Here is a 17068-nt window from a genome sequence, read left to right as displayed (position 1 = left end):
TTGTAGAATAGAGTAAAGCAGAGCAGAATAGAGTAGAATAGAGTAGAATAGAGTAGAGTAGAGTAGAGTAGAATAGAGTAGAGTAGAATAGAGTAGAGTAGAATAGAGCAGAATAGAGTAGAATAGAGTAGAATAGAGTAGAATAGAGTAGAGTAGAATAGAGGACACATAGTGTGCTGAATACATGTTCTCTGTGTCTCGTCCTCTCAGAATGGCTACACACCCCTCCACATAGCTGCCAAGAAGAACCAGATGGACATCGGGACCACCCTACTGGAGTACGGGGCGGACACCAATGCTGTGACCCGCCAGGGCATCAGCCCTGTTCACCTGGCTGCACAGGGGGGCAGTGTGGACCTGGTCTCTCTGCTGCTCACCAAGAACGCCAGCGTCAACATGGGCAACAAGGTAACACACACACACACTGTGTATACACAGCACAAACGGTTCACTATACTACATTCACATAAACACATACACACACGCACACACACTCTCACCTGGCCTCACAGGAGGGTTAACTTATGTGAAAAGGATAATTGTATAACTCATAGGCCTTAAGACCGGACATCATCAACACTGAAACTAACACACTCATACTACTGTTCACATACACACATGCACAACCACAGACACATGTGTTACCAAAGGCGCATACACCAATGGCCAGGCTTTTCAGAGGCTGATTTAAGCCCACTGATATGAGCCTAGAGGGCCTGTGTCATCCTAATGAGTTGAAGGCAGATGACACTTCTCAGTATAGCGCCGTCTTTAGCATGGCGGATCAGACCACAGCTGAGTCTCTCATTTTCACTGACACTTTTCACTGAGTTCAAAAGGAGCCACTGGATTTACCAAGTCCTTTAAAAACAACCTCCTAGCTAGCTAACTATCCCTGTGACTCTTTAAAATCAACCTCCTAGCTAGCTAACTATCCCTGTGACTCTTTAAAAACAAATATGAATAAAGAGCCATTGCTTTGACATGGCTATGATAACCCCCGGCATGGAAAATGAATTCTAAATGTGTGTGTGTGTGTGTGTGCGATTGCGCCTATCTCTTTCAGAGTGGTCTCACACCTCTCCACTTAGCGGCGCAGGAGGACAAAGTCAACGTGGCGGAAGTCCTGCTCAACCAGGGGGCGGACGTCGACCCCTCGACAAAGGTGAAGGTCACGCTGTTTCCACGGCAACCACAGGGAACAGACTATCAGAGTGAAAGCCTGTGGGACAGAGAGATGCCCTTGATTTCAACTCTCCTTGTCAATGATAGACCAGGGGTTGTAGATGGTTAATTCATGTGTTTAGAATAGTGATAAAGACCCACAACACAATGAAGTTACAGACATAATGTATTGATGTTGCGTGTGTGTATGTATTATCTCCACCATTCTATACACTGGTCGATAAAATGTTGAAGGAAAGATAAACACCTGCCCCCACACACACTTGACTGCAGCACTGTGTTCTCAGGTGTAGGATGAATAAAGGATTAGAAGACACCTGAGTGGCAGGTGTTTGTGTCTGTATGTGCGTCACTACCAGTAACCTCCCCAGCTTGATGCAGCAGGCTGCCCATCGGCTGCTCACGTTCATTAGACAGGGACACAGACAGAGAGAGATCTGCAGTAGCACAAGGTCACACACTGTGTTTTGCTGGCAGCACACTGGTTTACAGCCAAGGCTGTTCATTCATTCATATTTTCTATCAGGTGTCTCCATTAGAGAAGTGTTATGATGTTCTTGTTGTATAATAGGATTTTTGTGTCACACTTGTGTAAATGTTATGTTAGTTACTTCCTGGTCACACAAGGGCTATGATGTCACAGGACGAGAAGTAAAAAGCTTACATCTTCCTTTCTTCTCTCTCTCTCTCTCTCGGTTCCTTGTCCTTGGGTAAAACAGATGGGATACACTCCGCTGCATGTGGCTTGTCACTATGGCAACGTGAAGATGGCGGACTTCCTCATACAGAACCAGGCCAGAGTTGATGACAAAACAAAGGTAAACTGAAAGTCTGTCCCATGTGGTGTTCATGTGAGCTGAACTTATTTACCTTTGTCAGTTTGTGTGTTTTTCGCTGGCTCTCCCTAACACTCTCTTTGTTTTGATACCACTCCCTCCTTCCCCGTCCCTCACTCCCTCTCTCCCTCCGTCACTCTCTTGCTATCCTCCTGTTTATATCTTCTCCCTCATGTTTTCACTTTGCATCCCCTTTCCCCACTCCCCTCAATTTCTCTCCATCTCGTTCTTCCTCTCACTATCATCCCTCCCTCTCGTTCTCTCTGTCGCTGTCTGCAGAACGGCTACACGCCCCTCCACCAGGCGGCGCAGCAGGGCCACACCCACATCATCAACCTGCTGCTGCAGCACGGAGCCTCTGCCAATCAGCTGACCGTGGTGAGTGAGGCATGATGGGAAAACCTGCTGTCTCAGCAGCTCTCTTCCAGAGGCCTGGATCAGCAGGGCTACACAGAGCAGCAGGACACATACAATAGTATACAGTACATACATAGTAATGGACACACAGACACAGACACACGCACACACACTAAAAACAGACTTCTACACAGAAACACACACACATACATATACAGTATCATTGTACATTCACAAAGCACAGAAATACACACCCACACACAGCACTAAATACACCCCCACACACAGCACTAATGTTGCCACACTAACAAAGTAAAAACAAACACATATTATAACCTACATCATTTCTTTCCCCCCTCTTCGCAGAACGGGAGCACAGCCTTGTCCATCGCCTGTCGTCTTGGTTACATCTCAGTGGTCGACACTCTCAGGCCAGTGACTGATGAGAATCTGACCTCTGTGGTAAGACGCCATGCCATGTCTGTCTGTCTGTCTCATTGGTCTGCATATTTAGGTTTCTGTAGGTTTGTTTGTCTGTCTGTTTGCCTGCTCGTCTATGTAATTTAATGTGGACCAGTGGGGCCTAACCCCAATGTTACAGCTTGTCTTTGTCCAGTGAATATTGCTTCTGGCGCTCAATTTGACTGTAACTCATGAAATGGAGAGTCCACTCACCTGGCATGAACACAGGCCTTTATCTCAACTGACACCGCAGTGGTGGAAGACTTGATTTGTGTTCCATTGCTGTACAGGTAGTAGGTGTAGATCACAGGGTCATACACCCAAACAATAGGCCGGGTACCACTCTTGAGGCAGTTTGCAGTGCATAGCATGCTGATCTCTGCGTGTGTGTTATGGTGACGCAAAGCAAACGGTCGATCTGCATTCCTAGTGGATGAAAAAACATGTCAATCCAGACTAGTGGTCTGTCTCCATGTACAGTATGTGTTACTGTCATCTGACCATGTGCTTGCAGTTCACTAACCTCATGTGTGTATCTGTGTGTGGGGATCTGAAAGTACATAATAAATGAATAAACAGTTGTTTATTCCTCTGATGACATGGGGCTGAATCCTAACATGAAGTGTGCACATTGTGTACAACTCAAACCTTGACATCACTGGATGAGTTACTGTATGCGTATCTCAAATTAGTACTTGGCCCTGAAACGGTATACAAGAGTAACTGCATGTGATTCCAGGAATGTTCTCTCACATGCTTAACTGTGTGAAAAGCCCAGGTTGAATATCCTGTTGCTCCTCAAATAGATCTGTCGACGTGTCAGGAGGGATTTAATAATAGTGACCCCCAGGGCCAATCAGGGGCCACTGGGCACAGTAGCATTCATTTGCATTATTCATGCCGGACTCTTTTATCAACAGACTGCGACAGAAAAACACAAAATGAACATCCCCGAGACCATGAACGAGTTTCTGGACATGTCTGACGATGAAGGTATGAGTATGAGTGGTTGATATGACTGTATCAAAACTTCGCTGACAACCTAAGCCGTGCATTACCCCATAAGCTGACAGTGAGTTGACCGGTTGGGGTTAACCTGTGTTTTGTGTATTCAAGGCATGTGAATCATATAGTATGCGTGGCTGCATCTCATATTAGTGAAAGTGTGCCATTTGATGCCTTATTAATATTCCATTAACTGTATGTATTCAAATCACACAGCTAAGGCTAATGCGCCGGAAATTCTCAATGACGACTGTATTTCAGATGTTGACGAAGGTATTTGCCCCATTTTTCTACGCAGTAGTTTTGTTTTTGTTTCACTCTTTTCACGTAACCCCATTCCTTCACCTGCACCTCACCTGTTGGAAAGCTAACCATCTCGCCATCATTGCTGATACGCTGCTTCACTGACTGTCCGCTGTTGCTAGGAGTTTGCCTGGCAATCTGGAACACGCTAGCCAGAACCCACCTCTTTCTCTCTGCTTCCTACACTGAAATGCAGCTTTCTCTGAGTATCTTGTTTGATCCACATATCAGTAGTTGATGTCAGCAAATGTAAATCAGCAGAGAAAGTAAGCCTCGGACACAAATGACATTTGTGTTTGAGCTTTTGGACTTTTATTTTGCTTGTGATAAGATACTGTTGGTTTGGTGTGACTTATCCACAGTCATTCTGGTTACACTGCATGTAGCTAAGTATTCGAGCCCTAGAGCAATTTGTGCTTTGAGGGACAGGCCTTCCTTTTACATTTTATTTTTTACATATTAGTCATTTAGCAGACACTCTTATCCAGAGCACCTTACAGTTAGTGCATCTTAAGACAGCTTGGCGGGACAACCACATATCACAGTCATAGTAAGTACATTTTCCTTCAATAAAGTAGCTATCAGCAATGTCAGCTATCAGCAATTCCCCTAGAAAAGGGGAAAAAAGTGAGAGTGTCCGTTCACAAGCCTTTTTTGGGGGGGGGGGGGGGGGGTTATTGAAGAGACTTTTTGACGAGGTAGGGTTTCTGGTGTTTTCAGAAGATGGGCTTCCTATTGTAGTAAAGATGAGTTTCATGGTGCTTTTAACTTTGTTGCCACAATACCATGCATGGTAGTTACATGGCATTTCAATATCTTGGGTAAAAATACAGTAATAAATTACTATACATTACTTGTAACTATACAGTTACACTACTTGTAACTAGTAAAGTGTGTGGGACAAGTGTTGCTACAGGTTACCGGTCTCAAATTGCACTCTTATGCTGACTGTTTGAATACCAATGTATCAATAGTTGTTAGGAACAACTTTGTTATTCATTGCTTCAAAAACACTGGGTGACAACTGAAATGCACTGCAAAAGAGTGAAATCTAAGCCAGACTAAATAGCTTATATTGAGTGATAATTAGTTTTTTTCTTACCAAGCTAAATTATCCAATGTCATTGGCTGTTAATATTTATGTTTTTATCTTAAAAAAAGGCTTAATACAAGAAATGTATCTTATTTCAAGATATTTTTCAAGATATTTTACCTTAATATCTTTTTTTAATTTTTATTTAACCTTTTTAACTAGGCGGGACAATAAGACAATATAAGATATTTAATCTTGCTTAGATTTCATTTTTTTTGCAGTGCATTTCAGTTGTCACCCAGTGTTTTGGAAGCAATTAACAGACACTACTGTAAAATGGATACATTTGTCCATGGAGTGTTGCTTAGGTAACTGTAGAGAGGGGTGTGGAGTTTCTGTGTCAGATGATACTGCTGGACTCAACAAGTTCCACACACTCACCTGCTGACTGATCAGAGGTAGTGCTTACGGTGTCTACATCGGGGCTGATAAACATACACTGCAATGTTTACTGCTCTCCATGTTCAATGCTTTCCACATTGTAATGGCCTCTCATACAATACTGTAATGCTATAATCAAATTGGTAACAAATAGTTTACCTCATGTCAGCTGTTGAGGTTATCCTCACAGTTTACTACATTGCTATATGGCCTTAGGTGTAAGATTGACAGAGGCAGATATGGTCCCATGTGGCAACGTTTGTAACACATGGCGCTTGCAATGCCAGGGTTGTGGGTTCGATTCCCATGGGGGACCAGTACATAAGAGCACAAAATTGTATGCACTCACTACTGTAAATGGCTCTGGATAAGAGCATCTGCTAAATGATAAAACATGTAATGTAAGCTAAATGCTGAAAACCTATCGTCTGGGAATGTGTCATTGACAGTCTTACTGAATAATGGCGTTACATTTGACCATGCATTACACCAGTAATCTGTCACAGTGCATGCCATCTCGCTTATGGAGGGCAATCCAATTGGCCATGACAGGTCATTCCTGTCCTGCTGTAGTCAGTGCAGTGGCATGCTGATCCCACTACGCATTCCTTAGATCACCCTGTCTAAAAGAGATCACTAGTCATGATTTTAGAGGAGTAATGGTTTAGGGAGGTACAGTGGGGCAAAAAAGTATTTAGTCAGCCACCAATTGTGCACGTTCTCCCACTTAAAAAGATTAGAGAGGCCTGTAATTTTCATCATAGGTGCACTTCAACTATGACAGACAAAATGAGAAAAAGAAAAAACAGAAAATCACATTGTAGGATATTTTATTTATTTATTTGCAAATTATGGTGGAAAATAAGTATTTGGTCAATAACAAAAGTGTATATCAATACTTTGTTATATACCCTTTGTTGGCAATGACAGAGGTCAAACGTTTTCTGTAAGTCTTCACAAGGTTTTCACACACTGTTGCTGGTATTTTGGCCCATTCCTCCATGTAGATCTCCTCTAGAGCAGTGATGTGTTTGGGCTGTTGCTGGGCAACACAGACTTTCAACTCCCTCCAAAGATTTTCTATGGGGGTGAGATCTGGAGACTGGCTAGGCCACTCCAGGACCTTGAAATACTTCTTACGAAGCCACTCCTTCGTTGCCCGGGCGGTGTGTTTGGGATCATTGTCATGCTGAAAGACCCAACCACGTTTCAACTTCAATGCCCTTGCTGATGGAAGTAGGTTTTCACTCAAAATCTCACGATACATGGCCCCATTCATTCTTTCCTTTACACGGATCAGTCGTCCTGGTCCCTTTGCAGAAAAACAGCCCCAAAGCATGATGTTTCCACCCCCATGCTTCACAGTAGGTATGGTGTTCTTTGGATGCAACTCAGCATTCTTTGTCCTCCAAACACGACGAGTTTAGTTTTTACCAAAAAGTTATATTTTGGTTTCATCTGACCATATGACATTCTCCCAATCTTCTTCTGGATCATCCAAATGCTCTCTAGCAAACTTCAGACGGGCCTGGACATGTCTGGCACTGCAGGATTTGAGTCCCTGGCGGCGTAGTGTGTTACTGATGGTAGGCTTTGTTACTTTGGTCCCAGCTCTCTGCAGGTCATTCACTAGGTCCCCCCGTGTGGTTCTGGGATAATTTTGACCCCACGGGGTGAGATCTTGCGTGGAGCCCCAGATTGAGGGAGATTATCAGTGGTCTTGTATGTCTTCCATTTCCTAATAATTGCTCACACAGTTGATTTATTCAAACCAAATTGCTTAGCTATTGCAGATTCAGTCTTCCCAGCCTGGCGCAGGTCCACAATTTTGTTTCTGGTGTCCTTTGACAGCTCTTTGGTCTTGGGCATAGTGGAGTTTGGAGTGTGACTGTTTGAGGTTGTGGACAGGTGTCTTTTATACTGATAACAAGTTCAAACAGGTGCCATTAATACAGGTAACGAGTGGAGGACAGAGGAGCCTCTTAAAGAAGAAGTTACAGGTCTGTGAGAGCCAGAAATCATGCTTGTTTGTAGGTGACCAAATACTTATTTTCCACCATAATTTGCTAATGAATTAATTAAAAATCCTACAATGTGATTTTCTGGATTTTTTTTTCTCATTTTGTATGTCATAGTTGAAGTGCACCTATGATGAAAATTACAGGCCTCTCTCATCTTTTTAAGTGGGAGAACTTGCACAATTGGTGGCTGACTAAATACTTTTTTGCTCCACTGTATATGTAGGCTACTTTCTTTGAGAGACAAAAAGATGAACCAATTATCCATTTTGGGGGGCAGTTTTGGTCCACCCATTTGGATTGCAGCCATATTTCCACTGTCCACCCCCCTCCTCAGGAAAAAACCTAGTGGGTTGTTCTTCAAAGACTCTTTCTCTGGTCATTCTCCCCAAACTGTTTATCCTGTGTCCTAAAATAAGTATTTGTTTACATTCTGGAATACACTCAGATTACTGCGCAACAGACAAACCACAAACATTATTCAAACGCGACCTCTCTATCCCTCTGCCACTGTGTTTTCGGTGCAATTCGGCCTGAATTGACGGAGATGCTATCCGGACTGGTGGACTTTCTCTCCAAATCCAATGCTATGAGCTTTAGCTGAGCCGACAAGCAAAGAAACCTCTTATCGCGAATTTAAATGGCTTCTACTTTTACTTTTTCGCTCAGGGATGTGCTCTACCCGGAAAACTCCGCATAGTTTAAACTTTGTTTGCCGCAAGAGACGGAACGGCAGCGGCAGAGGTGCAGTTGCAGCAGTTACAGTAGGCTTTCGGACAGTCCCTGGCTGGAAGGACAGACAATCGGGACAGTTCGATTTCGAGTTCTTTCAGCCGCAACCACATGAATGGATTAGATTTTTTTTACGCCTCTCGTCTCTCTCTGGATTTATTGGTGGGAGTTAACTGTTCTGCAGATAATTGGAAAATAAAGACAAACACGGGAATATAATAAGAGTGGTGACGGACATGGCTGTTTTTCTATGTAAGTCATAAAGGCCATATTTTATGGAGAAGTGCTGTCGAATGGAGGTGATACAGGGAACTGGTGCATAAAGCCATTTCGTACGCAATCGAGTTATTGTAGGCTACAGCGTAGCTGAGGCGGGAGAGAGCCGTGTGTGAGTGAGAGAGAGCTGGGAGAGGGAGAAGAGAATCGCTTGCTTGCTATGACGTACAGTATAGCCTTCAGTACTGCATTGGCTTTGAAAAACATTACTCACCTTTGACGTTCTACAGTCAGTGTGTGAAAGCGAGCGTGTTTGAAGGAACCAGTGTTGCAATGTAGCAAAGCGCTGTAACGACATTGTAGCCCATCCGAGCAAAAGTGCGGCATTATCTGAGGTACTGGGGCTGCCGGGGGAGGGGCTGCGGTGGAAGATTGATGTGTTGCAGGCTGGGGTCGGTCAGAAGGGGGAAAGGGGATACATTGTCGCGGAAAGGATTGCTGTTTTTTTTCACCTTGATAATCTAGGTGCTCTTGCTGCTTGAGTTCTGCTAGCGTCTAATTACACCCAGCGCTTTTTGGCCTGAGTGTCAATACAAACTGCGTTTTGTTTTACTGGACAGAAGAGCTATGCTGCAAGTAGCTTTTGTCTATCTCCAAGCTAGTGGACTTCGTTAGCCTATGAATAGATTGTAACGGATTTCTTACCATGTCATTCATTTCAAGTAGCCTAGACCTATGAGTGTTGATGCTGCTATTTAGCTTCACTATAGCCCAATGAGTAGCCTACCAACTGAGCATAGGGCCTAGTACTCTGGCCCACTAGTTATCAGAGTGACACTGATTAATTATCCAAGGCCTGTTATAATGAAGTGGTGGTAAGATTTTTCTAGGAGTACTGTAACACTCTTCTTGCTCGGATTGCCTTTGCAGTAATGATTGGGGACTTTTCCACCAGGTGAGGATGCAATGACCGGCGACACTGACAAATATCTGCGGCCCCAGGACCTCAAGGAGCTGGGGGACGACTCTCTCCCGCAGGAGGGCTACATGGGGTTCAGCATTGGAGTCCGCTCAGCGAGGTATGTGACACTCTTATGGCATTATATGCTCTTGACCGCGATGTCATGTTTGGCATTGCCAGTGCGTTTGTTTAGCCCATATACACAGGTTTAAGATGTGCTGATATGTTGATGATACTGTATGGGAGCAGTGAAATTGTAAGAAGTTGTGGTGAGTTAAGTGTCCTTCATAGAAACATATGTAATGAAGATGTAATAGAGATGTTATTACCACTTGGTTCAGCATGTTTGAGTATTTTACGGGCCATAGAATGACTATTGATCAACGTCACTGATACCTACACGATACCTACACCTATACAAATGGCCTTTGGTCAGATATGTATACGTTTTTGCCCACTACAGTATTCAAAGAGAGGATGACCAGCTGTAGGCGAAGAGTTGAGTACCCAGTAGAAAACTGGCAAGCTTGGGTGAAAATACATAATCACATTAGATCAGTATTGTATAACCCACAGCACATCATTGGCCATCTATTGTGGAGCCCCTGACAGCTGGCAAATGCATGAGGATGGTCGACTGACTAAAAACAACGACGGTGTCAGGAAGCAGCACACTATGGGGAAAAACGGCCTTAAAACAGAACCACTGTTTTACAAATCAAGAAAGAGGAGTTAGATCCGCTTTTAGGCTGTAATGGATGGTGTGAGATGTTTAACACATCATTTCAATATGAAGCGTGAACTCATTTCAGCTGTTCCTGGTTTGATGAATCAAGTCCGGGTGTTTGAATAAGGCTGTGTCACTTTTATCATCTCTAGAGAAGCTTTCGGAACTTCATGTCACCAATTCCCAAAGCCATGTGACAAATGTATTGACGGCTGCTTAGTCAGTAAAAGTTAGTGATGATGTCTAAATCAAGGACTTTCTCTGATAACGTTTTGCATCTATAAACTATGTTACCATGCACTATCCTGTAGACTGTGCTATGATACACCTGTGCCATTATGCTGTTATTTGAATCGCAAAGTTAACTGGTTGAATATGTGTGGTGAAAAGATATTGCTGACATGATTCTTTGCAGTGCTGGAATTGTTCTGCTTTTGTATTGATTGGTTAATGTATGGTGCCGAGCAGCTGCTTTCTTTTCCCCTTACCTTTCTGTTCATGACATCGGCCTTGCATGGTTTGCTCTCGGACTGGGCCACACACTAGTCTATACACACTCACATACATTCGTAAAGTATTCAGACCCCTTCCCCTTTTCTACATTTTGTTACGTTACAGCCTTATTCTAAAATGGATTAAATACAAGTATTTAACCCCTTTGCTATGAGACTCAAAATTGAGGTCAGGTGCATCCTGTTTCCATTGATCATCCTTGAGATGTTTCTAAAAGTTGATTGGAGTCATTGGACATGATTTGGAAAGGCACACACCTTTCTATATAAGGTCCCACAGTTGACAGTGCATGTCAGAGCAAAAACCAAGCCATGAGTTCGAAGGAATTGTCCGTAGAGCGCCGAGACAGGATTGTGTCGAGGCACATATATGGGGAAGGGTACCCAAAAAATGTCTGGAGCATTGAAGGTCCCCAAGAACACAGTGGCCTCCATCATTCTTAAATGGAATAAGTTTGGAACCACCAAGACTCTTCCTAGAGCTGGCCACCCGGCCAAACTGCACAATCGGGGGAGAAGGGCCGAGAACCCGATGGTCACTCTGACAGTGCTCCAGAGATCCTCTGTGGAGATGGGAGAACCTTCCAGAAGGACAACAATCTCTGCAACACTCCACCAATCAGGTCTTTATTGTAGAGTGGCTAGACAGAAGCCACTCCTCAGTTAAGGCACATGAAAGCCCGCAAAATGGCACCTATAGGACTCACAGACAATGAGAAACAAGAGTTTCTGGTCTGATGAAACCAAGATTGAACCCTTTGGCCTGAATGCCAAGTGTCACGTCTGAAGGAAACCTGGAACCATCCCTACGGTGAAGCATGGTGGTGGCAGCATCATGCTGTGGGGATGTTTTTCAGTGGCAGGGACTGGGAGACTAGTCAGGATCGAGGGAAAGATGAATGGAGCAAAGTACAGAGAGATCCTTGATGTCCTTGAGCCCCAGAGTGCTCAGGACCTCAGACTGGGACCAAGGTTCACCTTCCAACAGGACAACAACCCTAAGCACACAGCCAAGACAATGCAGGAGTGGCTTCGGGACAAGTCTCTTTATGTCCTTGAGTGGCACAGCCAGACCCCGGACTTGAACCCAATCGAACATCTCTGGAGAGACCTGAAAGGAGCTGTGCAGTGACGCTCCCCATCCAACCTGACAGAGGTTGAGAGGATCTGCAGAGAAGAATGGGAGAAACTCTACAAATACAGGTGTGCCAAGCTTGTAGCGTCATACCCAAGAAGACGCAATGCTGTAAGAGCTGCCAAAGGTGCTTCAACAAAGTACTGAGCAAAGGTTCTGAATACTTGTGAACATGTGATATTTCAGTTTTGTTTTTTACATTTTATAAATGTGCAAAAATTTCTAAAAGCTGTTTTTGCTTTGTCATTATGGGGTATTGTGTGTTGATTGATGATGGGGGGGGGAAACATTTCATCAATTTTAGAATAAGGCTGTAATGTAACAAATTATGCAGAAAGTCAAGGTGTCTGAATACTTTCCGAATACAGACACAGAAAGAAAGAAAGACTATAAGCCCAGGCTTGGAGCATACCCCATGCAAAAGCAGAGCATCAATGTCACATGAAAATAAAAACACCTCTCTGCTTGGACGTTTTCAAAATGCTTTGCTCTTCACCACTCTTCTACTTTCCTTTTCCTTTTTTTTTCTTGCACTCTCTGTTTCTCACTCTAGCCCTAGGATCAGGTAAGAGCAGAAAGCACATTTCACCAAACATATTCCCCTCCCCTGACTCATCCTCTGTGCGTTGTGACTCCATGAACCATAGTCAGTCTTTCTGGTATACTTTCTCTGAGTTTTTTGGTGACTTTATTTGGGGAAACTTTTTCGACCTCACTAATATTTTTCATCACCTTATTTTCTCATCAGTCAATATAAACCCCTCATCATTTGCAAATAAACCAAGTAATATTTAATACAAGTTATGAATAGAGTACATTAGAAAATGAATGTGACTGTTTTGTGTTATGTCTTAATAATGGCAGGTGCTTTGGTTAGAGTTGATTAACCCATCTTTTTGAATGGTGTGGTTCAAGGTGACACCCTCCCCTTTGTAATTTCTTTGAAGGTGTCACTTTATGTAACTTCCAGGGATCAATATGTTTCAGTCCATTTTCAGTCAGTACCAATCAAACAGTACTGCAGTATTGCTTACAAAGGGATTGGAGATATTATAATCCTTAAAATGACACATTCTGGTATGCAGAGATGGAAACCTCAAGGCCTTAATGGCTTATTGTCTAAAAATCCCGCATTGACTTATGACAGACACGTACACACACTTTACCTTGGATCTATCTGATGAATGACAGAGCAATCATCCGCACAACCAACTCTTTAAACTGACACAGATAAGCAAATGTTAACTTTCTTTCCAGATCAAATAACACATGTAGGCTATGTGGAGAGACAGTAAGAGTGAAATAGAGATGGTGAGAGAAGGCAGAATGCATTGAGGGAAATAGGCATGGCAGTGTTTAGAATAGCAACGAGGGAAGGGGTGAGGGACAGAGGCAGATTGATCAAAGCGACTGAGAGGCATGAAATGGTACAGAATGAAGCCGGAAGGAGAGAGTAAGGGAGGAGGGAGGGAGGGAAAAGAGAGGAGACTTCTGGTAAGTGCACCCATGAAAATGTAACTGTGAAGCAACTCTGCACAAATAAAACAAAATGGAATTGAATTGGCAAGAGAAAGATTGGGGGAGAGGAGGAAAGAGATTAAGGGGTACTAAAGAGGGAGGGAGGAGAATTGTGAAGAGCAAACACAGGCATCAACACAGAGAGAGTAGGCAAAGCAGGTTTGGGATGCCAGACCATTCAGGCTGAGTAGAGTTGCTTAGAAACTTCAGCTGCAGTGCTGAATAAAGGGCTTCTCTCTGTGCTGAATAGCATGCTCACTCAAACACGCTGAGCTCTGCGTTTTTGCTCTCTCTTTCTCCACACACACACGCGCACACAGTTCATACGCATGGGCACACAGAGTGCAGTCCCACACTCGTGACTAGGTTAAACACACATTTATTCTAAAAGAACATGGCTACATTGTTTAAAGGCCCAGTGCAATCAAAAACATGTTTTCCTGTGTGTTATATATATTTCCACACTATGAGGTTGAATAAATAATTCTCTGAAATTGTGGAAATTCTGATAATGCTCTTTTAGTGTAAGAGCTGTTTGTGTAACGGCTTTCTTCGGTAGAAGTAGAGTCGGACCAAAATGCGGCGTGTAGATTGCAATCCATGTTTATTTAAACTGAAGCAACACGAATCTAAATACAAACACTACAAAACAATAAACGTAACGAAAACCGAAACAGCCTAATACTGGTGCACATACACACAGAACAAGGACATCAAGACACTAAGGACAATCACCCACAAAACACCCAAAGAATATGGCTGCCTAAATATGGTTCCCAATCAGAGACAACGATAAACACCTGCCTCTGATTGAGAACCACTTCAGACAGCCATAGACTTCACTAGAACACCCCACTAAGCTACAATCCCAACACACCACATACAAAAACCCATGCCACACCCTGGCCTGACCAAATAAATGAAAATAAACACAAAATACTTCGACCAGGGCGTGACAGTTTGAAAGACCAATGAGCTTTTTGAAAGACCAAATTTCTGCCTGTTTTGGTCGGACGGAGTTTTGGCCTGCCTGGTGACATCACCAGGCGATAAATTAGTTAATAGACCAATAAGAAAGTTCCAAACCTCTCTGTCAATAACAGCTAGTTTTTCGCTCAGATGTATTTTTTTTTACACCCAGACGACTCTCAGAATTTTATTTATCCCACTCAGACCACTCCCAGACATTCCTAGCAAAATTCTTGATTGAGAAATTGCTCTTTGCTAACAAGCTATTTTTGTTACTGCTTGACCATTTTAATTAAAAACAATCACATTAAGGAACTTAATTGTTAACCAGAAAGGATTTTTAAAGGATAGTTGGATAAAAAAAAAAAACAGCTGCGTTGGACCTTTAAAACAATCAAGTAAGAAGAGTTTGAGAAAAAGCCAAAGGGGAGCAACCAACTGCATTCAGTCAGTATGTCTGCAACACCAGGAACACATCACAGCACAGCTGAGTGCAGTAAGACCGAGAGGACCATCATCTCTGTAGCACCCAAACTAACACAGATAAATAGTACACATTTGGTGGGTGCTTATATTTGTCATATTTCAAACGTGCAGGTGTGTTTTATTACGGATGTGTGAATTGCCTGCCGCCCTACCTGCCGATCCAAGTCTTTTGAGAATTTAAAGACACAGAACTTTGCCCATCCTAAAACAAATATTTAATTGAATGAGCTACATTACTTTAACTGAATACAAAATAGGATACTTCAAAGTAGTTTGAGATTATTTTTAGGGACCGTTACAACTAGATCTTTATTTAATAACCATAACGAATCTGGATGTTTTAGTTATTGAATTGAGTTAGTTCCAAACTCTATGTAGTGTATAGTTACCACCTTATTGTTTGTTAGAAGATCAAAAGTGATTGTTCATCCAGTGTCCTCTCTGAAACATCTAGTCGGGCTCTATTTGACCTCTTATGTCTGTGTTCGTGATAAACAGACACACCTACAACTCCTTTACCTCTCTCTCGCTGTCTCTCTGTTAAAACTGACTGACCTCACTCTCATTTCCATCTCTGAATAACTCCTACCTATCCGTCTATCCCCAGCTGTGGGACTCTAATCTTGCTCTGCACTATATACGGTACGTTGTACAGTCCAATTCAGTTCCCTGGAGGTTGCATGTAGTAATGGATTTGTTTTACTTTTGCTTTTCTTTTGGTTTGGGCCTGCTGTTCATTGTCACCCGCTGTGTTGCGTGGTAACATTTAAACACCCCAGCCTCCGCTCCTTCAGTTCGGATAGGTCCAACACCCTCAACCGCAGCTCCTACGCGCGAGACAGCATGATGATAGAGGAGATCCTCGCCCCGACCAAGGACACGGTACGTACTCCTAACATTCCTTTACCCCTTTCTTGTATCTCTCTTTCTGTGGTCTCTCTCTCGGTTTCTCTGTGTCTGTCTCTTTCACCTCTCTTCTCCTTGCTCTGTTTCTGGGTATTGCATGAAACGATTAACATTTTTATGTGAACTCTGAGATGGGGTCAATGATGGATTTGGCCTCCCCCAGGATTGTGGTAACAGTTTATTTCCAGTGCCTATTTTTGTATTTTTTGTTAATTTGGTTTATGTTGGGCACTTGTAGTGCTGAGTCCATGTAAGACATTTTCTGTAAGAGCTGTTTCAAACTTCCCTGTGGCCACTGAAGGTTTCCAGCTGCCTTGGGAAAACCAAACTGCAGTGTCCTGATTTGTCCTGTTTTGGTGATCACTGTGCAGGATCTAAAACAGGAACATTAACCTGATGTACCGTAAATAATATTTGCAACTTCACTGACATCATGTTCGACAAACAAATTCCCAGGATTCGCGACTATAGAAAGCGAAAATATGCACAACTTCCACCACCTCTCTTGCAATGTAAGCAAAGATGTTGGGTCAAAGAGGAGCCTTGTATTGGAATGCGTGTAAAATCTTGTTTTCTCAAATAGTAAAACATTTGTTTCCTCAAACTTGGTCGTAAAAACTGATTAAAGCGACGTGTCCTGTGCTTTTTCCACGGCTTGAGGCATCATAGAACGATCTGTCGTTTATCTGTTTCATTATGATGATCACATGTTGCATTCTTGGTGTTTTGTGATGTTTGTGGCACAATCAGATCTACTTATCAGAAATAAGGTTGTCTTTATGAAACCTTAAAAGGCCACTCTTTGCTAAAGACAATCTTGTGGTAAAAGCTACTGCAACATCTTCTCCATGTTTGAGTTGTTAGCCAATGACTGCCAACTGGGCACACATTGGCTGAATTGAAGTTGTTTCCATGTAATTTCAATGAAATTACGTTGAACCAACGTGGAATAGACAACGTGTGCCCAGTGGGTAGGGACTGGTATTAAAATCTCAAGGCTCTTCAAGTCCCAATTGTGATTTCTCATCTGCCCTCTAAAGCTTCAGAGTGTCTGTAAAGACCTGTCCTACTTGATTGACCCTCTCAATAAGGTATATGATGACATCAATAGAGGGTTACCTCGCTCTGCTCATGCTCTATGACCATCTTTCTGGTTTCAATCATGTTTGTTTGTTTGAGCTCTGAAATTCTCATTCCATTCATTGGTCCTCATCTCAGTGAGGTAAATAGTAGTTTATTTTCCCATGCGACTTCTGGTCACTGTAA

The 17068-nt window shown here is 43.0% G+C and overlaps 1 protein-coding gene across 43 annotated transcripts in view; it reads left to right on the top strand.

Annotated features, from left to right (window-relative positions):
* Nucleotides 1–17068, top strand: part of LOC110529831 (ankyrin-3) — a 165430-nt gene that overhangs the window by 115671 nt on the left and 32691 nt on the right. For 20 of the 43 annotated variants that reach the window (XM_036985839.1, XM_036985833.1, XM_036985955.1 and 17 more), the window contains 11 exons: nt 211–408; nt 1067–1165; nt 1905–2003; nt 2301–2399; nt 2745–2840; nt 3761–3833; nt 4062–4118; nt 9544–9667; nt 12477–12488; nt 15676–15778; nt 16843–16893. In XM_036985839.1, the coding sequence (XP_036841734.1) occupies nt 211–408; nt 1067–1165; nt 1905–2003; nt 2301–2399; nt 2745–2840; nt 3761–3833; nt 4062–4118; nt 9544–9667; nt 12477–12488; nt 15676–15778; nt 16843–16893 (1011 nt within the window). Of the gene's footprint in view, nt 1–210; nt 409–1066; nt 1166–1904; nt 2004–2300; nt 2400–2744; nt 2841–3760; nt 3834–4061; nt 4119–7885; nt 8625–8661; nt 8984–9093; nt 9114–9518; nt 9668–12476; nt 12489–15503; nt 15539–15675; nt 15779–16842; nt 16894–17068 lie in introns of those variants that run through there. The other 23 variants (XM_036985916.1, XM_036985859.1, XM_036985993.1 and 20 more) reach the window with 18 other exon arrangements.

The sequence above is a fragment of the Oncorhynchus mykiss genome, chromosome 1, assembly GCF_013265735.2.
Source record: "Oncorhynchus mykiss isolate Arlee chromosome 1, USDA_OmykA_1.1, whole genome shotgun sequence".
NCBI classification, from domain to species: Eukaryota; Metazoa; Chordata; class Actinopteri; order Salmoniformes; family Salmonidae; genus Oncorhynchus; species Oncorhynchus mykiss.
This window is presented reverse-complemented; position numbering and strand designations above follow the sequence as displayed.